The 22,499-nt window shown below is 48.3% G+C and overlaps 9 protein-coding genes across 9 annotated transcripts; 8 read left to right on the forward strand and 1 right to left on the reverse strand.

The window, feature by feature from the left end:
• Positions 1 to 31: 31 nt before the first annotated feature.
• On the forward strand, positions 32 to 1,520 carry LACBIDRAFT_294539 (uncharacterized protein; the record flags this gene model as incomplete). The annotated part of the gene is made up of 7 exons (XM_001881799.1): positions 32 to 59; positions 203 to 243; positions 287 to 290; positions 514 to 585; positions 751 to 815; positions 837 to 959; positions 1,029 to 1,520. The coding sequence occupies 7 exons, from the start codon at positions 32 to 34 to the stop codon at positions 1,290 to 1,292; spliced, it is 597 nt and encodes a 198-aa protein (XP_001881834.1). The 3' UTR covers positions 1,293 to 1,520.
• Positions 1,521 to 1,973: 453 nt separating this feature from the next.
• Positions 1,974 to 3,745, forward strand: LACBIDRAFT_327949 (uncharacterized protein; the record flags this gene model as incomplete). Its single annotated transcript, XM_001881800.1, has 6 exons — positions 1,974 to 1,999; positions 2,074 to 2,163; positions 2,370 to 2,502; positions 2,600 to 2,670; positions 2,832 to 3,460; positions 3,609 to 3,745. The coding sequence occupies 6 exons, from the start codon at positions 1,974 to 1,976 to the stop codon at positions 3,743 to 3,745; spliced, it is 1,086 nt and encodes a 361-aa protein (XP_001881835.1).
• Positions 3,746 to 5,909: 2,164 nt separating this feature from the next.
• LACBIDRAFT_298659 (uncharacterized protein) lies at positions 5,910 to 6,186 on the reverse strand (the record flags this gene model as incomplete). The annotated part of the gene is made up of 2 exons (XM_001881946.1): positions 5,910 to 6,039; positions 6,095 to 6,186. The coding sequence occupies 2 exons, from the start codon at positions 6,184 to 6,186 to the stop codon at positions 5,910 to 5,912; spliced, it is 222 nt and encodes a 73-aa protein (XP_001881981.1).
• Positions 6,187 to 6,494: 308 nt separating this feature from the next.
• Positions 6,495 to 7,190, forward strand: LACBIDRAFT_327950 (uncharacterized protein; the record flags this gene model as incomplete). Its single annotated transcript, XM_001881801.1, has 1 exon — positions 6,495 to 7,190. The coding sequence occupies one exon, from the start codon at positions 6,495 to 6,497 to the stop codon at positions 7,188 to 7,190; it is 696 nt and encodes a 231-aa protein (XP_001881836.1).
• A 1,816-nt stretch (positions 7,191 to 9,006) lies between these two features.
• On the forward strand, positions 9,007 to 10,049 carry LACBIDRAFT_327951 (uncharacterized protein; the record flags this gene model as incomplete). Its single annotated transcript, XM_001881802.1, has 3 exons — positions 9,007 to 9,552; positions 9,605 to 9,751; positions 9,792 to 10,049. The coding sequence occupies 3 exons, from the start codon at positions 9,007 to 9,009 to the stop codon at positions 10,047 to 10,049; spliced, it is 951 nt and encodes a 316-aa protein (XP_001881837.1).
• Positions 10,050 to 11,040: 991 nt separating this feature from the next.
• Positions 11,041 to 12,813, forward strand: LACBIDRAFT_298661 (uncharacterized protein; the record flags this gene model as incomplete). The annotated part of the gene is made up of 8 exons (XM_001881803.1): positions 11,041 to 11,189; positions 11,249 to 11,530; positions 11,581 to 11,638; positions 11,695 to 12,109; positions 12,164 to 12,208; positions 12,278 to 12,469; positions 12,516 to 12,617; positions 12,677 to 12,813. The coding sequence occupies 8 exons, from the start codon at positions 11,041 to 11,043 to the stop codon at positions 12,811 to 12,813; spliced, it is 1,380 nt and encodes a 459-aa protein (XP_001881838.1).
• A 483-nt stretch (positions 12,814 to 13,296) lies between these two features.
• Positions 13,297 to 14,054, forward strand: LACBIDRAFT_327953 (uncharacterized protein; the record flags this gene model as incomplete). Its single annotated transcript, XM_001881804.1, has 4 exons — positions 13,297 to 13,390; positions 13,447 to 13,794; positions 13,853 to 13,939; positions 13,996 to 14,054. The coding sequence occupies 4 exons, from the start codon at positions 13,297 to 13,299 to the stop codon at positions 14,052 to 14,054; spliced, it is 588 nt and encodes a 195-aa protein (XP_001881839.1).
• Positions 14,055 to 14,625: 571 nt separating this feature from the next.
• On the forward strand, positions 14,626 to 19,713 carry LACBIDRAFT_250508 (uncharacterized protein; the record flags this gene model as incomplete). Its single annotated transcript, XM_001881805.1, has 23 exons — positions 14,626 to 14,807; positions 14,866 to 14,938; positions 14,996 to 15,164; positions 15,212 to 15,385; positions 15,434 to 15,617; positions 15,671 to 15,885; positions 15,936 to 15,974; positions 16,024 to 16,107; positions 16,158 to 16,859; positions 16,913 to 17,332; positions 17,380 to 17,491; positions 17,544 to 17,671; positions 17,725 to 17,753; positions 17,816 to 17,972; positions 18,023 to 18,063; positions 18,117 to 18,425; positions 18,476 to 18,780; positions 18,833 to 18,881; positions 18,930 to 19,138; positions 19,190 to 19,268; positions 19,302 to 19,358; positions 19,408 to 19,532; positions 19,596 to 19,713. 23 exons carry the CDS (start codon positions 14,626 to 14,628, stop codon positions 19,711 to 19,713), a joined length of 3,960 nt encoding a protein of 1,319 aa, XP_001881840.1.
• Positions 19,714 to 20,193: 480 nt separating this feature from the next.
• Positions 20,194 to 21,015, forward strand: LACBIDRAFT_298663 (uncharacterized protein; the record flags this gene model as incomplete). The annotated part of the gene is made up of 5 exons (XM_001881806.1): positions 20,194 to 20,320; positions 20,371 to 20,750; positions 20,804 to 20,836; positions 20,896 to 20,928; positions 20,980 to 21,015. The coding sequence occupies 5 exons, from the start codon at positions 20,194 to 20,196 to the stop codon at positions 21,013 to 21,015; spliced, it is 609 nt and encodes a 202-aa protein (XP_001881841.1).
• Between the last annotated feature and the right edge of the window lie 1,484 nt (positions 21,016 to 22,499).

Here is a 22,499-nt window from a genome sequence, read left to right on the forward strand (position 1 = left end):
CACGCTCGCTTAGCATCTGAGGTTCAGAATCATGCGAGAGGTGCTGGGTTCAATTCCCAGTGTGTCCACTTTTTCGACCTTTTTTGTTCGCTTCAACCGTTGTTAGTGGGATGATCTTTGGTGAGAGGAGTTTGTAGGACATCCCTCTTGTTTGTTTAATGGATGTTGGAAGATGTGTCGTGTTGCCGTCAATGTTGATTAGTTGACAGTTACGCAAAAGATTATTTCTATTACTCAAGGGAGGTTAGTTCCTCAATTGCCACGTCTCAACGACTTTTTTCCATAGCTAAGTAAGTATCGAATTCAGTTGCGTCCGCTGTGGAAATCAGGACGAGAAAAGTGCGATTGGAAAAAAATTGAAAGCAGAAAAACGGCGGGTATGATCGGTGGTTTCTCAGGCTAGTACTTACGCCTTGCCATCCGTTCTTCGTATCCAACTCATGCAACCATCCTCTTTATCACTCAATCAAATCTGTTCTCTTAGGTTTTTTTGACTGTTTGTCTTTCCGTCAGGTTCGGGTAACATGACCGGAAATCGAATTTTTGGCATAACCAATGCCATCAAGCCGGAAGCGCTGCTTGCCAGTGAGGGACCCTTCAGGTTCGCGTATTCATCCAAGCCACTCACCTCTTATCACTTCCCCACTCTGCCGCTCTACTCCACAACCCCTCTGCAGTCGCGACTCGCGTTGGACTTAGGGTATGAGATTCGTCCACACTGCAGACACGATGCTGATTGAGCTTCTCCAGATACCACATTAGCTCAAACCGTGTGTCACCCGCCTCCGCGTACACAGCGACACCGAAAGGCTGAGGTGTGATACACCTCCACGCAGCATTACCCCCCACCACCCATATCACCACCGACTCGCATCTCTCCCCGTGATCTCTTCACTCTACGCCCCGGGCGCCGTGAAGCCCTGGAGCGATCTCTGGACGAGCAGGCAACCACCCCTGCCGTGAGCTCTTTGACATGCTGCTCGCCCAGTTTCCCAAAACTAGTGATCGCGTTTCTAAGAAACGCTCAGCACCCCTTCGTGACTGTTCGAGATGTTCTCTCCGCAGTGCACGACTCAATCCGCGTCTTCGCCATCGAGTTTCACCATTCGCCTCCCACATATAACCTTTGGGGCTCACCGACAGGCATGGTGCAGATTCGCCAGACTCAAGCGGCCGTTTCCGACGCGCACGCTCGCCAACTCATAAAGGAGTTCTTTCCTGGCGGTTCAATTTGGGCTGGAGTGTCACCCAGTCCGGCTGAGCCTGACATTTGGATTCTTCATGTCAGATGAGGCAATGGCATTTCATAATCGCATCCTTTCGGCGTGAGCGCTCACACAAGCTTCTCACTTTCCTCAGTGTGGCGGACCGTGTTTATGAGCGATGGACATGATGCTGTCGCACATTTTATACCATCTGCTAGATACATATCCGGACATTCGGGGCATTTAGGGCGACAGAATATCTGTAATGGTGTTGGATGACAACTTGACAAAAAGTCCACAAGCTTGATACGTACCACTTTACCAGTCCTTTTTCGAGTCATCTCAAGAATGTATAGATATCCAAGGAACTGAGTGCAAAGTGAAGGGGGCAATGAGAATAATGAAATCGTTCACAGCTTGGTTGAGCAAGGAGGGAAAAGCTTGGGAAAAGCGCAAACAAAAACAAAGTACATAATCATCAACGTCAGCCAAATATGACACAACATTGGTTCATCGTCACCTGATTGACCTGAAAGCTAGTAGTAGTACGTCCCGGATCTGCGCCCGATAACACATTGGAAAATTGACCGAAAGTCACAGCTCCATTTCCCATCCCATTTTCCGACTAATTATGCATGGAGCCCCTGTCAACACCATCTTGTGGGATGTCTGCTCATAACCTGATGTGCAAGGGCCCAACTGGGGGGTTGTTCGTCGGACATCGAGGGCGCAAACCTTTTATTGATGACGTCATTTGTCAATGGCACCATGGCGATAATCGCATCGACGCCGCCGTAAGCCATTGAACATTTACAACCCGCTGTGCACGGGTGGACATACTTATGCGCTCCCTAACCCGAAACCCTAGACAAGAGATCGGCGCAGCAAGCAAGTTCTTATTCCTCATATCAAACGTGTGCGGACTCGTCATGATTGTTGGTAAGCGGTTTGAGTATTCGTAAGTCTACCACAGATTTCTGCGCATCCTCGCTCTACTGAAAGCTTCATCAGTTGCAAAGTTTCTCGAAGCTTGCGTTTCCCGCTGCAATTTGAATGGTGTAAGGCGTCAAAAAAACATTTGTCGACCAATACAAAACACAGATAAGGCCATATTGGCGCGCTTCATCCAGATCGTCAGACGCCACGATGCCTTTCGGTGGCTAGACTGGAGCGTGGCGTTTCAACTGCCGCGCGATTGTTTTCTCCAATTTCGGTGACAGCGTGGGCAAGGTTTTGGTCACGACTCACCACTCATTGGGTTCTCCTGTTGAGACCCGTCCGATGGGAATTTTGCAACGTCAGCAAGTCTAGAACTAGTATTTTTTCCTACCCGCTCGAGCAGTCATCGACGATCGTGGACAGGGCTCCATTTCCATTTTTGCTTTGAACTGTAGGCAAGCGTCAAGCCCATGACCCTCAACTCCATTATCTCCGGCCTATGCAGCCCTGCCTGCGTTGTTCACAGGTAAGCTTATTTGTGTCTCGACGTACTTGTATGTAAACCTCAAGGAATTCGACATATTACGCCCTACTAAACTGAGCCCGCTTGCAACAATAGGTTGAACATGAGCCTACGTTGTGAGTTTTTGAATCATCTAGATACTAAACGCGCTCACTCCTTGACAGAAGCGATATGTCGATCTTTGCATCAGGATCGGAAACTCGTCGGGAACGAAAGCCGAAATCTCCATCCCCGTCTACCACGCGGAGCACCCTCATCTACGTTCAGGACACCCTACCCCTCTTTTGTACCACAATTCATGGCGCTCCCAACGACTTTCAGTGCAAGACCCTCTCCCTTCAGTTTAAGTCCTATCCCCGACATCCATATCGTTTCACGTCCACTCCAGCGTACTGGCAGGCAATGTATTCTCCTCCCACAACTCTCGTACTTCGAGATGCAGATAAACCCTTTACTGCGGCAGTTCACCCTACCGTCCTGTCCTTGACAATCTATCTTGATCTCGATCCCCACCGACCAATCGTCGTTTTTCCCACCCACAGACCCTCTCCCTTCAGTTTAAGTCCTATCCCCGACATCTACATTGTTTCACGTCTACTCCCGCGCAAGCAATGTATCCCCCTTCCACAACTTTCGTTTCGCGATGCAGATAAACCCTTTGCTGCGGCAGTTCACCCTACCGTCCCGTCCTTGCCAGTGACAATTTATTTTGATCTCGATCCCCACCGACCAATCATCGTTTTTCCCACCCACAACAACTATGATGCATCTATTACCGCTGCTGTCGACCGTAGTACTACTAGTAGACTGACTCAATGTTCTCAAAACAATGGAATTTATCTTCTCGATGGTTCAAAAATGTATTCTGGGCTCAAATTAGCTTAGCCTAGAATGTGTCAAAAGTATGGTGAACTACTGTAGCATTTCATTCAATTCGACAGGGCCCGTGACGCGTGACAGGCCTGTCGAAAATTTGGTTTCGACAACCTCACAAATTCGCCGTGACAAGCCGAAAATTTGGGCAAATTTACGACCATTTAACGCCGCAGGCCACGAAAAATTTCGACATTTATCATAAGAGCGCCAGACGATTTCGACACCTTACAAAAATCTGCGTGACCACCGTGACATTTCGGCAATTTGAAGGGCCCCGTGACGCGTGACCGTCGAATTGAACGAAATGCTACAGTATTCAAAAAAATTTCCGGCCAGCGGCGCACGGCACTGGGAGAAAAAGTGGAAAGTAATCCCAATTGGGGTGCTATTCCTCCTGATTGGGTGTTCAAATGTGTTCCAGCCTTCCAGACACTGACTTTCGTTTCTAAATCGAGGCTGATCTCATCAAGCTGGCCTTAGGGTTGGATTCGTTTACGGTTTTGGCAAAGGATTTGTTTTCGCAACCCGGCAATCAAAATTAGTCTTTTCTCGGTACCTAGCACATACAATACTTCGGTAAGGTCCGTTCGATAAGTGAATTCTACGTGCTGAAGACGCAACTCGGGATATCACGGTTTCAAAGAGAAGCATGCGCGTATCGGCGATTAGAATCGACACCTATCATTAAATAAAATACTATGAGACTACAATGCATATGTTCCGCTGGGATATTTTTAGGTGACTTGGTATCTCGATTCCACCGCCGATACTAGGTCGACTCAACACTATATCGCCTTGCGAAAGTTACATCCTTCCGAAAATCCCCTTCCTTCCTCCTCTGAACTTTTCCACACTACGTTATCCCACCTATGTTTTGCTTGAAGACAATTTCTCACCGCAAGGTGCTGTAAACTGACAGCTTATCTTCACTCTCTCCCGCCTCCGCTAATATGACATAGATGGAATGGACGTATACGCCTCGCCGTGTAACAAGACTCAGTCAAACTTGTCCCATTATTTGACGCTGACCGCTGAAATTGCAGTTTCCCCTTTCTGGTTCAATCTGTCCAGTGAGCGTTTCAACATTCAGATAGTACTCCTTCTTATCTTCCCACCAGCCTGTGCTTCAGGATAGGCACTTGGCGGTACGGCCTTTCAATCAACACATGGAGGCTGACCTTATTTGAGTAAACAGCCCAGTGATCATGAAGTGCACTATTCTGTAAGGAATTATTTCCCTCCTTGTGAAGAGGTCTGACTAGAAGCATATATCAATTAAACATCAGTACTTGGTACGTTTTTTCAACGACTCTGACTTTTGATTCTGAACTTCAGTAACAATAAGCCTCCACGTCTGAGACCCGTTCAATGCATTCCCCTTCCGTCCGAGTCGGACCTACATCCGTCACCCTCCGGGTCAGCACCTGCGCTCTTCCCCCTCACCGTCACCCTCCCGCTTCAACCAGAGACGGCCTTGAGGCTTTCATCTGTCGCTATTTCGGCGAATTCAATTCATATTCACGATACTACCTCACACATCGGGGATATTTTCACACCTGGGGCAACTTATTCCGCCTTAGACGTCGTCAACTTCGTCGGCAACCGTGCTCGTCAAGATCTCTCTCTCTCGACGTTCCATGAATTGACTGTCGAACTCAAAGAACGAGTTGAGCTTGCCTTTAGGAATAGATATTTTCGAGAGGGGAGGGGAGTCAGTGCGAACAGGTTTTGGGACATGTTCCTGGACGGTCACCGAACCGTCACAGGTCCGAAAGGTGTAGATTTGCTGCTAGGGAACATCTGCATTTGGGGGCTGGATTTTTGCCCAATCTCTGGTCATTGGATTTTGCATGTTGCGGATCCATCGGTTGCATACGCCGAGCCATCCCGAATGATTTTCACTTGATGGTACAAAGGATACTTGTACGACTTGGGTAATTTTAATTTCTTAACCCACGTATTCCATATGTATGTTTATTAGCGCCAGCGTGTGAACGCACGGAACTCAGAGTCAGACACAAAGTGTAATGACGACTGATATTGTTTAACTGCCTGTGAACTCACGGAACTAAGTACAGGTAGTAGTCAGTAAAGGTAGAGTAAGAAAATGTAAAGTAAGCTCACCTCAGAGTCAGTCTCAGTCAGACACAAAGTATAACTACGACTGAGATGAGGGGAAATAAGTTTTCGTATATAAAGAAATGGGGAACAAAAGACTGGTAAAGTAAGAATAAAGACTGATAAATAACGGAAGTAAAACGAGAGAGGAAGTGAACAAATAGAGCGTACGCGTAAACAACGTGGTCACGAGACGTCTCCTTTAACACAGCGATGCTGGCAAGAGTTGGGCAGTTGGGCGCAGTGGACTAATAAGCCAACCCCACGACCAAAAACAGGAAAACATTGAAAGACTGATAGTAACCGCCGGGGTGGCTGCGGGCGCCATTTAAACTTTGTCCGCTGTAGCAATTTACTTTCAGGCTGCGGCTGCGCATGCTATCCCGCCATAAATTATTCACTAGGGAAAAGTCATTGAGAAAAGAGGACAGACTGTTGCAGAAATTTATGAAGGCTGGCAGGTTGGAAAAAAATAATGTGAACGTTATTGCCAGCCCCAGCTTTGCATCCTTTCAGGTCATGCATGTTCTGCTAACGTGACCGGAAGTCGGACCCTAGCAAATGTTGTGCACTATTAGTATTTTGGAAACATAGTAAATATGGCACGGTACAACCAAATGACTCCGTCAAGCCGGGGCGCTACTTAAGGGAGACCCTTCAGGTTCACGTATTCATCCAACCACTTACCGTTTATTACTTCCCCACTCTACGTCTCTACTCCCCAACCCCACCCCACTGCATCGTCGCGACTCACAGGTATGAGATCCGCCCATATTGCAGACACTGAACCTAAAGTCGCTTGAGATCCTCCAGTTACCGCATCAGCTCAAACCATGTCTGGCTACTCACCCTCCTCCACGTACACCGCGACACCGCAAGGTCGAGGTGTGATACACCTCCAGGCAACATTACCCCCCACCACCTCTACCACTCACGTCGCCACCGACCCGCATCTCTCCCCATTGTCTCTTCACTCCCCTGCGCCACCCTCTCTGCTCTATAGCAAATCCCCCTATACGTTTATCCCCCTTCCACGTTTGCACAATGGCCCAGTTCGTATCAACCCCCTTTTGGAGTACTTGCCAGTACCCATGATCGAGTACGACGTCACTCTGCCAGCAACGTTCGCAACACTGAACTCCCGGCGCCGTGAAGCTCTGGATCGATCTCTGGACGAGCCGGCAACCAGCCCCGCTACGAGCTCTTTGACGCTTTGTTCATCTAGCTTCCCAAAGCCAGTGATCGCGTTTCCAAACAACGCGCAGCACCCCTTCGTGACTGTTAGAGATGTTCTCGCCGCAGTGCACGACGCAATCCGCGTCTTCGCCATCGAGTTACACCATCCGCCTCCCGCGTATAACCTTTGGGGCTCTCCGATAGGAAGGGTACAGACTCACCAGAGTCAAGCAGCAATTTCTGACGCGCACGTTCGCCAACTCATAATGGAGTTCTTTCCCGGCGGTTCGATTTGGGCTGGAATTTCACCCAGTCCCGCTGAGCCTGACGTTTGGATTCTTCATGTCAGATGAGGCAATGGCATGTCGTAATCGCATCTTTCGCGTGAGCGCTCACAGAAGCTTCTCACTTTCCTCAATGAGGAGAACCGTCTTTATGAGCGATGGACATGATGCTGTCGCACATTTTATACCATCTGCTAGATACATATCATCCGGACACACGAGGCACTCAGGGCGACAGAATATCTGTAATAGTGTTGGATCATATGACAACAAGGCCAGAGGCTTGACACGTACCACTCTACCAGTCCTTTTTCAAGTAATCTCAAGAATGTATAAATATCGAAGGAAACGAGTGCAAAGCGAAGGGGAATCATTATAATGAAATCGTTCACAGTGAGGAAACACGCAAGGAGTAAGCGATCATCGTCGATGAACAACATCAGCCAAATACGACACAATATTGGTGCCACCACATCGTAAGTGGCACCCTCCACATTCTGAAAGCTACCTCTGGGATCTGCCCTTGATAACACACTCGAAATTGCCCGGAAGTCAAAGCACCTCTTGAGAAGCCCCACAACCACTTGACCATCCCAATTTCCGGTTTCTTCCGACTCATCGTCATCGAGCCCTCTGTCAACTCTGTTGTCGGATGTCAACTCGGCCCATACGACCCGGCAACCCATTTTATGATATTGAAGGACATCCAAGACATCGATTTTGTGCAAGTATGATCCCGAAATGAGCCGATCTCGAGTGGCTTCCATGACACCACAACCCATTCCACTGTGGTTCAGACTTCAAATGCCTTCTCTAGGCCAACAGAATTGCCGTTCCCATTGGCAAGTTACCCCCATATAGGCCCCACTGGCGAAGAGGGGGTAGTTGTTCGTCGGACCTCGAGGCTGAAAACCTATTATGACGACGTCATTTGTCAATGGCCCCATGGCGATAATCGCATTGACGTCGTCGTAAGCCATTCACAACCCGCTGTACACGGCTGGAATCAATATGCTCTACGCAGCCCGAAACTCTGGACAAGAATTGTCCGGAGCAAGCAGGTTTTTCTCCTCATATCAGACACGTGCGGACTTCAAGTTGTTGTGATTTTTTTTGTAGAAGGGGTTCGAATATTCGTAAGTCTATCCCATATTTCTGCCCGTCCCCGCTCTAACAAGAGCCCTCATCAGTTGCAGTCAGCCAATTTTCCCGAAGCTTGCGTCTCCCGCTGATATTTGGATGGCTCTAAGGGCCCAGAAATATACACTGGTTGACCTTCCTTCCGGAGTACAAAGCACAGATAAGGATAAATTTGCTTGCTTTGCTCAAGGCTGCGTAATTTAACGATTGCTGTACACAGGCTGAGCACGTAGTCCTGAGCGTCAAAATAAGCGCCGTCCAATCAGATCGTTAGATACCACGGTGTTGGACGAGTGGGGCCTGCGTGGTGTTACAGTTGCCGGAATTGGTTCTCCAGTTCCGACAACGCAGCGTGGGCAATGTTTTGGCCGTCACGCATCCCGATAGGAATCTTGGAAAGTCAGGGAAGCCTAAAGCAAGTATCCTTCTCTGCCCTCTCAGGACCTCATCTATTTTTGCTTGTTAACTCTTCCTTAGCAATGCAGTGTAGACATGTGCCGAGCCCACACCCTCAACTACATGCGTTCCACTATCTCCGACCTATGGAGCCCTGGCTGTGTTAATCATAAGTGAGCCTAATTCGCGCCACAGGTTGCTTGACATACCCGTATATAAGCCTCAAGGACCTTTCGGAACTCAACATGTTACGCCTCTTTGAGCTGAGCCCTAGGCTGAACATGAGATAACGTTGTGAGCTATCTGAACATCCAGAATCTAAACGCGCTCACCCCTTGACAGAAGCGATATGCCACTCCGTGCATTAAGACCGGACGCAAGGATTGACCAAACGCGCCGCGAGCGTTATGCTGCCCAAAGCCGAAATCTACGTCCCCTTCTACCACGCGTAACACCCTCATCTATGTTCACGACACCCCATCCCTCTTTTGTACGACAATTCATGGCGCCCCCAACGACTTCCAGTGCAACACCCTCTCCCTTTAGTTCACGTCCTATTCCCGACGTACATATCGTCCCACCTGCACTCCCGCGCAGGCAATGTATCCCCCTTCCACAACTCTCACCTGTCGAGATCCAGATAAACCCTTTGCTCGTCAACGGAATCGATTACAATATCAGAGCCCCGACATTATTCGCCGCTTGCCCTTCACGACGTCATAGCTCACGGGGGAGAGACGCGTGGAGATATGAGCGGGCAGTTCAACCTACCGTCCCGTCCTTGACAATCTATTTTGATTTCGACCCCGACCGACCAATCGTCGTTTTCCCCACCCACAACGATTATGATGCATCTATCACTATAGGCGACGTCCTGGCTGCTGTCAACCGTAGGGTGACGGCGATAGGGGACGACCTCCAGCAGGCTTACTATGCTGGTTACTCAGTACGGCTTCTTCCCGATGAAGTGTGCTGGGCAGGGCTGGTCCCAAGCTCCACTGAGCGCGACGTTTGGATTTTGCGAACAGATTGAATTCTCATGGCCCGCTATGTTCAAGACTACTTCCATCCCTCATCAGATTGCAGACATCTGTGTTATCCATGAACCTATTTATTAATCACCGACACTCGAAGCTCTACTACTGGTCCAAGCTCTACACCGCGACCATTAGGCTTTGGAACAAGTTGAATTTTCATGGCCTGGCGTCTCCACATCATCCTTCATCCCTCGACCAAATTATAGACGACTGCGTTGTCTTGACTTATCGAGCATCGATTCCCGAAGTGCTAGTTGCCTATCTTTGTTGGGATTTCCCCGCGGCGTTCGAGTTACCTCCGCCTCCGGATGATCAAATCATGGACGGCTGCGCCGTCTTCAAACTCATTTCCTAGACACCAACTCGGATTTCGGAAGTGCTGGTCATCTAGCTTTCGTTTAAGTTTATCTAGTCAAGGGATTGACCCCACCTTGCATTGCCACTGTATCTTATTAATACGTCTATTCATTGTAGGTAACGTCGACCAGGGTTAAGACTAATAATATATTTCCTTGACACTTGAGAACAACGTAAAAGGCGACAGTCTCGGAAAATTGGCACCGATTACGATGTTTTGTTTGGAGTCTGGTCAAAGTCCGGTGGTGCACAGAGTAATTTGGAATTTTAAGGAGAGATTATCAGGAAATCGGCGACCTACGGGAGCCATACCCGAGATACGAATTCGGAGGCGAAGAAACTCTGGCAAATTTCAGGGCATCTAGTTCTTGTGCTTCCGTAAAGCTTTGGATATTACCGCAATAGTACGTGGTCCATAAGTTTTGGCCACAACTGAAGAGCTTGTAATCGGTGTCGAAGGCACAGTGTGCCCTTGTAATGGGTTGATGTGACTTCGTTGATCAATCGCTGGCAGTTGATCGGTGCTCCTTGCTCACGACCACCATCATCGGATCCCAAGCTTGCCTCCAACGATAAACTGGCCATTCCGTAAGACGCGTCGCTCGTTAGCATCAAGGCGGCGACTACATGGGGGAGGGTGGCAATCGGTTGACGGCGTTTGAGTGTGTCTTGAGCTAGGATATATTCTTGTGCGACTCGTCCTGTTTCTTCTTTACGTTTCTCAAGCTAATTGTTGGCTCAGCTCTGTAGCAGGGCGAGGAGAGCAGGAACGCGATGGACTTGCTAGAGCTGGTGGCCGGACAGCTTCGTTGCTGGCACTTTCAAAAACTTCCGCTCGCTCTGAGCCCTTCGGATTGAAACACGCGAACTACTCCCGTCGCTGAAATAATCGTGGCTGAAGCCGGCGGCAGTACGACCACTTCCAGAGGAAGAGGATGACCCAGAATCTGTCATCGCAGCATCATGGAGCTTGAAGAGAGAAGGGTATAATGGATGCACGTCTTACTACCCGTCTTACTGCCCGTGTCCTACTCATTTCCGACATAACGGATGATTTCAGGCGTCACTTTAACCTTGCGTCAGGCTCTGGAGTCAATGACAGATTAGAGGTCGGGACTGGCGGATTGTGTTCGAAGACGTGGGTCTCTTGCGTACTCTACTGAAGATAGCTTATATTTCATAGCTGTAGGTTCTAAGGCGGCCTATTGAACCCACATGCAACCTTTGGTTGTTGACTTTTCGAGGCTTCACTTGGTATGTTTTCATTTCCGGTTGTTGCGAATTCTATGTCATCTATATTCCTTCTGTTTTTGCGCCTATATTCCTTCTCTCTTTGCGTCTTCACACCCTTCTCCCGCATCGTCGCTCCCTTCTTCTGCATTGTCGTGCACCCTATTCTTGTCACGTTTTCCCTCTTGGTGTCCATATCCACGAACCCCTCTCCAGAGCCTTCCCCTCCTCTACTGCTATGCTTCTCTTGTTCGCCCCCTTTCCCCTGCGTCTTACATCTCACTGATACCAATATGCAGATATCAACCATCAATGATACCGTTGATGAGACCTTGGGCAAGTGACTACTCGTCGAAGGTGCTGTTTCCCGCTTGTGCTCTCCATCCCCGCTCATATGACTTGGTTTAGTTTAGATGTCTGTGCTCCCGTTATACCTCGTTGAACCCACGTCAGTTATCTGTCCGACCCCTCCCCTCCTCAACGATGACTCCGAGACTACCCAAGGGAGGAGAAACTGCACACCAAGCTGTTGCCGTCATCATCACACCCAACGCAGGCCGTATCTGCAAGTTCGAGAAATTCAGTCTCGAGTCCTCTCAACCATCGTTGCTGTGGGATTGACACGTTTGGCTTGTGATCAGGTTGCGTTCGTCAGCTTTCTCGGGCCCTACCATCACGGGTTAAAGGGCCACTGGAAACTTGGGATGAGGACGTGTTTCCGTTCTACCGAACACCCCCGGATTCACAATCCATGGGGGGTCACGTTGGAACACCTGGGCTACAAGGTTCAAGCCCGTTATTGTGCTGCAACGACGATGCCAGACTCAAGTATGTACTGAAATTAGATCACTTTTGGTTTGACTGACGACATCATACAAGCAGGCGAGCCACTTTCCCAAGTCAGACTTCTTGCAGCTCTCCGTGGCGGTACGTCATCCAGCTCCACGCTGTCATAGCTGCTCAGCGCTCAGCGTGTTCTGCTCCTGTCTCATTGAGCCATATCGCCCAACAGGGTTCATCCCCCTGGTTCGGGCACCACGCCTCTGCATCCGGTGGCACCACTCGGCAGAGTCGATGCCGTGAATCTGGTATTAGAACAAGAGAATATCGACGACAGCTTGAGGGACGGGCAAGGAAAAACATGCCGTGAGGTTGCGAGAGGGAAGGAGGTCGTGCGAGCTAATGATGGTATGTATGTCATTCTTCTCATTTGAACCCGTCTGAACTGTTCTAGATTCACGGTCTTTTCTCAATGCTTCCTACTGCTCTCTGCTGCGAAGCCACGTTCTATCACCCCTATCAGAAGCACCCTTGCCCTCACTCCTCCAGCTGCTCGGTTCTTCGCCGACTTGTCCTACCTTGACAACGACGCTGGCACGTCTCTATTACACGAAGCCGCACGCCGCAAGGACCTCCGCTTGATCGAGCTGGCAGTGCCTGCTGGGGCCGACGTGATTATCGGGAATCGCAAGGGAAAGATGACGCATGAGCCGGCTGGAAAGGACGACCGCGTCCGCGTGTTCTTGCATTAATGTAAGGTCCGTATCAGTCAGCTCAAGCCTTGAATTTCCTTGATTACCTCTAGCTTTCAGATTAAAAACCAGCTAAATGAAGTTCAAGGTAACCTCGAGCTCACCTTGCGGCATAACTAGCCTCTACTTCCTGGTGCTTGCACATCTGACAGTAAATCCCCTTAGTATTGCCGAATCATCTATGATGGAAACCAAGAACACAACATGAATTCCCGGGCCAGACCATCACCTCAGACAGCCCCTCAAAGAACGCTCTTGTAATATTCTAGGGCACAGATCTTGCGTGCACACGATCGTGCCGGTCCAACTAGTAGTACATCGACTTGGATGGGGAGTCAGGACTTGGCAACCGTTTCAACGAACCCTGAGGAGTCGGAGTCAGTCCTGCATATAAAGAGACTTTGTTCTGTGACAGTCCAGCAATTCCCCCACCTCGTTTTATCTCTTCGCCTACTATTCTTCGAGTCTGTTCATCCCATCATTATGTCTAGCGAGCCTTTACTCAGTAGCATCTCCCAAACCCATTCTGTTGGCGTTAATCAACAAAACTTTCAATCATTCAACGACCTCGTCCGCCGTAAGTGGTGTTCGAAATGTGTTCATGTTTTCCAGTGGTAGCTGACTAAAATCTAGTCGGCGGGTTTCCTGTCACCCAGGGGATCCAGAGGATTTCCAAGGTTCAGGTTTGGGGCAGAGACCGCGTCGAAGGGATAGAGGTTACCTATATACTTAAGCCGGACCCCTTTCCCCAGGCCCCTCATGTGCTCATACATGGACTCAAGAGTGGACATGCCCACCCAGCCATCCCAATCAATGGTAGGACTCGCCGCTGCTTTCTGTACTCGCTGCCTCCGCTTATTGCTTTATCCACAGATCGCCAGTTCCTTGTAGGTGTTTACGGTCAACGAAACGCCGCCAACAACATTGGTTCGATTAGCTTTGTTATTTTCGAAGAGGACAGTGGTAGAGTTGAAGTTCAGGGTAGGATAAACATTTGCAGTGATGATTTATGAGCTGATTAGATTTGCGTACTGTTCAGGGCCTTTCGGTTCACCTCCTAAACCCGGTACAGCGTACGGAACATTCGGGCCTATAGTTGCCTTCGCTGGCACCGAAGAGAGTGCTTGTAAGTGGACACCTGCTTTGTTACAACTCTTGACTTAGGAGTTGTTTATTGTTCAGTTGGCCTGTGTGCTTTATCCATGATCAAAATTGATTCACATGCCAACTCTCTTCTCTGAGCTTGCTTTCACCTTAACGTAGGCGGGAGCCATGTTTGGAGTTGTCGCCTGTTCTCTATTCTCGTATGGCTGTTGTAAATGTACCAATATAGTCAGGTCTTTCAAGTTTTCGGAAATTTCTTACTTACATCGATTACACTCATTATGCACGCGTAAACCTTTGGCGTGAACATGAGAAAATAGCCTTCTGTGTGGCATCAAATCCTGGCAGGTTGATATATTTAGATGCTGGCTTGACTGTCAGACGTCGTTCAGCAGTGTGTTCAAGCTAGAGTAACCAGCTATGAAATTCTTTCTGCGTCGACAATTGTGGGTTAGACCTTTTATGTAATCGACAACACATGCACGTCACCACGTGACGTGCATATCGGGCAGCAAAGGTCATCAGGTTGATGATCCTTGTCAAAATCGCCCATGGCTGCGCTGCGGCGCTGCGGTAACCGACGGAACAGGAGTACTGAGTCACAACAAGTGCACCTGGAAGTCAAAATGTGCAACTAATGGACGATCCTTGCCACTTGGCAACACTTCAATCCCCAGTGTTCAGGAATCGCTATTCTTTTCGGTTCTCATGTTGTCCACCGAAGATCAGGACAAAGAAAAGACTTCTCCTGTTGAACCGCCGCGGGGCTTCTTTGCTCGCAGAGGAGCGGCCAAGGCGGCCACGTCAGAAGAAAACAAGGACTCGGCTGCTGACGCGCAAGCCTCCGACGAGGATGACGCACCAACTGTATCATTCTCCCAGTTATTTCGGTGCGTCCTCTTTTTCTCAAGTCGATCGTGTGAAATCTTACTTTGCTACAAAAAAAAGATTTTCGACGCGATTCGAAATGTTCATTGATGCTATCGGTTTGCTCGTAGCTCTAGGATCGGGGGCTGCTCAAGTGAGCCTTGGAAATCGGCGTAGACTCATTATTCCCTGACTGACATTTTACATGCAGCCGCTCCAGGCGATTCTCTTTGGAAATTTAACTCAGGACTTTGTGACATTTACGACTGTCCTTCTCAAGTATCAGGAAGGGGTCGAGGAGGCCAAACAACTATTGCCGCTAGCAGCTGCAAACTTTCGCCACGCGGCTGGTATTGATGCCACGTACCTGGTGTATCTTGGTATGTGGAATTGTTTTCTAGCAAAAGGCATTGGTTGATCGTCTTAGGAATTGGATTATTTGTGTGCACATTTGTATCGTTCTACAGTTGGGTCTATACTGGTGAAGTCAACGCCAAGAGGATTCGAGAGTACTACCTCAAAGCTATCCTTCGTCAGGATATCGCTTATTTTGACGACATTGGAGCAGGGGAAATTACCACTAGAATTCAAACGGATACTCGTGAGTGTTAATTACCGTGATGGTCTCCATCGCTGACGTTACTTTTAGATTTGGTGCAGCAGGGTATATCCGAGAAGGTTGCATTAGCAGTTAGCTGCGTTGCGGCCTTTTTGACAGGTTTCATAATTGCATTCGTCCGTTCCTGGCGCTTGGCCTTGGCTCTCAGTTCCATCCTTCCAGCGATATCCCTGACGGCTGGAATTATGAACAAGTTTGCAGCGGACTACACGAAGTGCTTTTTTTTATGGCAGAAAATCACCAGCAGCTAAGTTATTATATCACTAGGAAATCTCTCAAACACGTTGCCGAAGGTGGTACCTTGGCAGAAGAAGTAATCTCGACCATTCGAACGGCCCAAGCTTTCGGGACTCAGAAGACGTTGTCGACTATTTACGACTCTTACGTGGAACAATCTCTCCAAATCAACCTAACAGCTTCTGCCTGGAGCGGGGCTGGATTTGGCGTAACGTTTTTCATCATTTATTCGGTGTATGCTCTCAGTAAGTTGTCAGTAATGATTAATACTTCCATGTGTTCTAACCTGCCAAAGCATTCAGTTTTGGGACCACCCTTATCAATAGCCATCACGGTTTGCTTCAAACAGTTCAGTCTCCAGGCAATGTTTATGAAGTCTTTAGCAACCGCGGGAGCCGTCGTGAACGTCTATCTATCCATCTTCATCGGTTCTCTCTATGTGGCTTTGCTTGCGCCGGAAATGCAAGGTGCGTAGACCTTAATTCGACCGAGTCCCGTGTTCGAATGATTCCCACAGCAATAAACAAAGCCCGGGGCGCAGCAGCGAAGCTCTACGAAACCATTGATCGTGTCCCAGATATTGACTCTTCTGACCCGAGTGGGCTGGAACCCGAAGACGTCAGAGGAGAAATAATTTTTGAGGGAGTAAATTTCACCTACCCCTCACGTTCAGACGTCCCCGTTATCAAGGAACTTTCTTTATCCTTTCCAGCCGGAAAGACCATTGCACTTGTTGGACCTTCTGGTTCCGGAAAATCGACTATCATTTCTCTCGTTGAACGGTTCTATGACCCGACTTGGGGGAGTATCAAACTCGATGGCATTGATTTAAAAGATCTCAACCTAAAATGGCTGCGGTCCCAAATTGGTCTCGTTTCTCAAGAACCCGTCCTTTTTGCCGCGAGTATCAAGGAAAACGTGGCCAATGGGCTAATCGGAACGGAATACGAGCATGTTGCTGACGAGAAAAAATTCGCGCTCATCAAAGAGGCCTGCCTGCAGGCGAACGCGGATGGATTCATCGCTCAGCTTCCGTCTGGGTACGACACCGTGGTAGGAGAACGGGGTTTCTTACTTTCCGGCGGGCAAAAACAGCGTATTGCTATCGCTCGCGCCATTATTTCTGATCCTAAAATATTGCTTTTGGATGAGGCGACCAGCGCGCTCGACACACAGTCCGAGGGCATTGTGCAGGACGCTCTCGATATAGCCGCCGCAGGTTTGTGCCGGCCTGAATGACTTGACCTTCATTTGATGATTCGATTTTGAAAGGTCGTACAACGGTAATCATCGCCCATCGATTGTCGACCATCAAAAACGTCGACCTCATCTATGTCTTGGACGGGGGACTTGTTACCGAGAAAGGATCGCATGTGGAGCTTATTCAGGCCGGTGGTCATTATGCGCATCTCGTCAATGCTCAAAATCTTCGAGGTTCCCAACCAGGAAATATATCCAGCGAGACGTCGAAAGCAGAAGAGCTCCGGGGCTCAGTGGATCAGAAGGCTCCCACCGATACCGCCCTTCTCCGATCAAACACCCATAACTCAGTCGACAAGGAGCTTGACAATTTGCCTCCTATTAGCAGGACGGAAAGGTCCAACCTTGGCACGTTTACCTTATTCATTCGCATGGGAGAACACGTTCGAGATCAACGCAAAATTTACCTCTGGGCATCTATCTTTGCGATCCGTTCGTCCACGCATCTTTCAATCCTGAATTTTCCTGATTCCTTTCAGTGGCTGGTCTGGTCCCTCCCGCTTGCGGAATTGTATTCGCTAAGAGCATTACTGGGTTTTCTGAAAACGACCCTCACATTCGACGTTTCCAGGGTGATCGAAACGCTCTTTGGTAAGCCATGACTTTCTATTCTTTTAAAAGTCGTTTATCAAGCATGCGTTAGGTTTTTTGTCATTGCCATCATTGCCATGATAGTGATGGGCGCTCAGAATTATCTCTTTTCCGTAGCAGCTTCCACCTTGACAGCTAGATTACGTTCGCTCTGCTTCAGGGCGGTGTTGAGGCAGGATGGTTCGTTTCAACACCTTTTCATTATCATCATTACGGTCTCAATAGATTCACAGTCGCCTTCTTTGACCGCGATGAGAATTCCGTGCGCGTTTCGATTTTATTATCCCTGGCTCGCCTTGCTGATGAATGGATGATTCCACCCAGACGGGTAGCCTGACGTCCAACCTCAGTGAACATCCGCAAAAGGTGAACGGACTTGTAGGGATCACCTTAGGGACGATTATCCAAAGCATTGCGACACTCGTCGCTGGGTGGATACTTGGGCTTGTGTACGTATGGAGACTTGGCCTTATTGCTATAGGTGAACGTATAACACCTCATCCCGACGTTAATTTACACCTTCGCCTTCAGCATGCACCCCCATTCTGGTATCCACCGGATATATTCATCTCGTGAGCATATTTGTGTCCTGCATAAATTTTGGATTTCCAACCCAACCCTTCAGCGAGTTATTATACTCAAGGATCAGTCAAACAAGAAGTCTCACGAATCGTCTGCTCACCTGGCTTGCGAGTCGGCTGGATCTATCCGCACAGTAGCTTCACTAGGCCGAGAAGAGGACTGTCTTCAGAAATACAGCCAGAGCCTTGAAATTCCCATGCGCCGATCTACAAGAAACGCCCTTTGGGGAAATCTCCTATTCGCGTTATCGCAATCTTTGTCTTTCTTCGTTATTGCCCTCGTCTTCTGGTATGGAGCTGGTTTAGTTTCGCGTCTGGAAGCCTCAACGACGGCGTTTTTTGTTGCGCTCATGGTGCGAGATTACGCCGAACTTCATCTTTCTTCCATTCTGATGTCGCTCAGAGCTCGACGATGGGCGCCGTTCAGTCCGGGAACATCTTCACATTTGTGCCAGACATATCGTCGGCAAGCAGCGCAGGTTCCGACATCATCCGCCTTCTCGACTCAGTCCCCGAAATCGACGCAGACTCCAAGACTGGACAGATTCTTGATTCTAAGACTACGAAAGGCCACGTTCGGCTTGAGAACGTTCGTTTTCAATACCCGACACGTCCTACGGTTCCTGTCCTCCGTAATCTCACTCTGGAGGCTAAGCCTGGGTCATATATCGCAGTGGTCGGCGCCAGCGGTTCAGGGAAAAGCACTATGTAAGAATTATCCAGGAAAACTGTTCAGCTTTTTTGACTGATCCTCCTCTAGAATTCAGCTGCTAGAGAGATTTTATGACCCATCAGCAGGGGTAATAAGTGTACGTTTTCTCTCTCAATGTATCCCCCATCCTTACCATCTTTTGTAGCTTGACGGAGAACGCATCCGGGAACTGAATGTTCAAGAATACCGAAAGCATCTTGCATTGGTATCTCAGGAACCCACACTCTATGCAGGTACTATTCGGTTCAATATCGTTATTGGGGCCGTCAAAGCGCAGTCCGAAGTAACGATGGAAGAGATTGAGCAAGCCTGTCGAGACGCTAATATATTGGAGTTTATTCAATCTTTACCTCAGTGTGTCTTTTTTTTGTCGAAATCTTACGGACATGTCCAAGTCGTTTTCAGAGGTTTTGATACAGAAGTAGGAGGTAAAGGTTCTCAGTTATCCGGAGGCCAAAAACGCATGTCGTTCTTTCTCCCTCTGGTCCCTAATTTTGACTTTATCTTCGTTTCAGAGCGGATTGCCATCGCAAGGGCGCTCATCCGCAACCCCAAGGTTCTTCTACTGGACGAGGTTGGTCTCATTTTCCCTCCTTTTAATTACATCTAATTTTCTTCTGAAGGCCACATCTGCGCTTGACTCAAACTCGGAGAAAGTGGTGCAAGAAGCGCTTGACCAAGCAGCAAAAGGGAGAACGACCATCGCGATCGCACACAGGCTATCAACAATTCAAAATGCGGATTGCATGTAAGGTCCCTCCAGCTCTGTTTTGGCTCTCAATGATCGTGAAATCTCTTCATGTCCTCTTAGATACTTCATAAAGAATGGTAGTATCCAAGAGTCCGGAACGCACGATGAATTGGTGGCGAAGTGCGGCGCCTATTTCGAATATGTGAAGTTACAAACTTTGAGCAAGGTGGAAGTGTAACTGTGTAATTGGTCCCGTTTTTTATTGGTATACCCCGCCAACTGATCTTAGTAATAATATACACCCACTCACCAACGTTTCGCGCCTCCAGAGTCACATTTTTTCTGGGTGAAGGTGTCGTAAGCTTTCTATGATACATGTGACAAACTTGAAGCGTGTCCAATGTGGATTTTTAGTCATCACTGTGGCGGATCAAAGCACAGCCACCGGAGTCCCTCGGACTTTTCCTCCTGAATGTTTGCTAGCTTAGCTGCCCATCAACACATTCGCTTGAATCTCGAGTTCTGTTCTTTCCACTCTTATTTCCCACCATTTTGAGCCTTCGTAATAGGCGGCAGGGAATTTTCCCTACAAATGAAGATCACGGCAATGATCAAGCCCGGCAATCGTCAGTCATTGCCGCCTCGTAATCCTACAAATGATGTCACAGCTGCGATTGGTGAGCGGCTTTTTACGGGCTGAAAAAACCAACCTCTTGCGATGACTACCTTACGACTGCAATCCACACTCTTCGCTTTATCCGTCTTCATTGCCTCTTCAAACGCACAGCTGTACCAAACAGATCGTCCAGGTCGGGCAGGGGCAATATTGGCAGGATGTCTTTTCGGTGAGTAGTTAAGTTTGTATGGGGTACATATCGCGTCTAAATTCTTATAGGCGCGGTAGTGTTGATAACCTTGCTATGCATCTTCTACGCCTATGCACGACGTAGAGCACGCCGGATCGATCGCATTGCGCCATACGGTGCTTCCTCCTTACCTGAGATTGCCTCAGTCGGCGTTTTTACACATGTTCCGACTGGCCAATCCTTTCGGCCTCTTTCTGGGGGTTGTGCAGAGTCAGAAAACCATGCAATGTCGAACTACGAGACTTCCATAGGCGCTTATAGAGCGAGGCAAAGTCGACATCATAGCAAAGCATCCGCTTTTAGTAACCCGCCTGGTCTCGAGGTATACAACCCTGAATATCCGCCTATCAATGCCCCTATGCCTCCTCCGCCATACCAAAGGCGCTCTAGTGGGGTCGTATACCATGCAGTGAGTATACGTTGTGTCAATTTGGTCGCCTTGTCAACGCATCCCATTTGTAGCCGGGCGATGTGCGAGAAGACGTTGCTTGCGAGGTCTGTCTCTTATATAAACTTCTTTGTATCGTTTTGTTGACCAAATGACTTTTGAACAGCCCTTGAACGAACCGGAGGAAGCACACATCACCGTGCGTTACCATGCAGGCTTCTTGTGCATTTTTTCCCTGACCATTGTCCAGCGCAATCACAATCCATTTCTGACGTCGACATCATGAACGATATTCATTTTTACCATCCTCCGCATACGTGCAGTCCTAATATCAATAGATCTTCGGGACCTTGCTTATTTTCTGTCCACCCCTTTTGCAGTCAGGGAGAATAACCTTTCCAAAGACTGCATTATCATGAAAAATGAAAAGCGAAAACATATTACGTGGCATCAAAATTTTCTTCATATAGTGCTATGCGAAACTGTATCTGTCCAACAAAAGTTGTGTGGAGATACCCTTCGCGTTCATGGCTAAAGTGAAGAACACTGAAGCGAAGCCTCACCTCATGGGGTGTGATTGGGATCTCTCTTGCATCAGACTACATAACAGAACGGATTGGCTTTTATTCGAAGTATTGGAATGACGTTACAGACTGATTTAACAGTAATTTTATCCTATTTCCCCTTCTAACGACAGATAAACGCCCTGCCAGACCGAAATTGACGTACAGTACATAGCCTACAGATTCGTCTCCTTCACGTACAGGGTACAAAAATATCTTATCCGGCAAAGGACTTCATTCAACGACCAGGCCGTCCCTTTTTTGAGGAGCTTAATTTTTTTCTTTTTAGTCTTAAATAAGTAGTAGATCGTATGTAGTTACGTGAATGTATTGAACGCCCATGCGCAGCGCGCTCAATCCTACTATGATAGTGACAGGCACAGATCATCTGCCAAGCCTGGTATTCTACCGCGAGTACGAATCTACAAAGCTACCAGATTCTACTAGACCTAGGTAGCTTTAGGCAAATATGTGTATGTCTACGACAAATTTACCCAGCCAAAACATGTTCCAGCAAAGAAAGGTATTTTAAATCGTTGGGCATTTCTCACCGTTAAGTTTTGGTCTTGAAAGATCACGCCCAGGAACCTTTGTTACGGAGGGAAAAAAGGTGTCCCCCTCTATCTGCTCAGGCACATTATCATATGTGCAAATCGACGCTTCAATTGTATACTAAGTATAACGGGACCGAACCAATCATAGAACATCAACCAAATACTTACAAGAGTCATGCGCCGGCGAGCCGCCCAAAGATCCTTCGATCGAAGAATGATACGATTTGTTGGAAGTTTACAAGGTTCACAAAGGTACAGAAATTTGTACACGGCGGTTGTATAACTCCGCGACGAAATCCAGTAATAAGGCTGAAATAAAAGGTAGGCTGAGGTTACGAACCACCGCGAATGCATGTTTTCTCACTGGTCAGTCTACGTACCCGTTAACCTTTCTCTGTGTATCGTCCACAACAACTTTGGGCTCAGTGAGAGTTGGATTGTGAGCGTTGAATGTGCTTACGTCTAGATCTTGGCGCTGATCCTATAAATAGATGAGTTCCAACGCTTGATCTACTGACATAACTGAGCGAACGTGCTAGGTTTTTTCGGTTCCTGCAGACACACACCGCTACGCACCACTTTTGACCTTGCCGGCCCTTTTAGTCCCCATGCCTAAAAAGCAAGTCGAAATTTGCCCACACTGAACGCCCTTC

This window comes from Laccaria bicolor, genomic scaffold, assembly GCF_000143565.1.
Source record: "Laccaria bicolor S238N-H82 LACBIscaffold_14 genomic scaffold, whole genome shotgun sequence".
Classification (NCBI taxonomy): Eukaryota; Fungi; Basidiomycota; class Agaricomycetes; order Agaricales; family Hydnangiaceae; genus Laccaria; species Laccaria bicolor.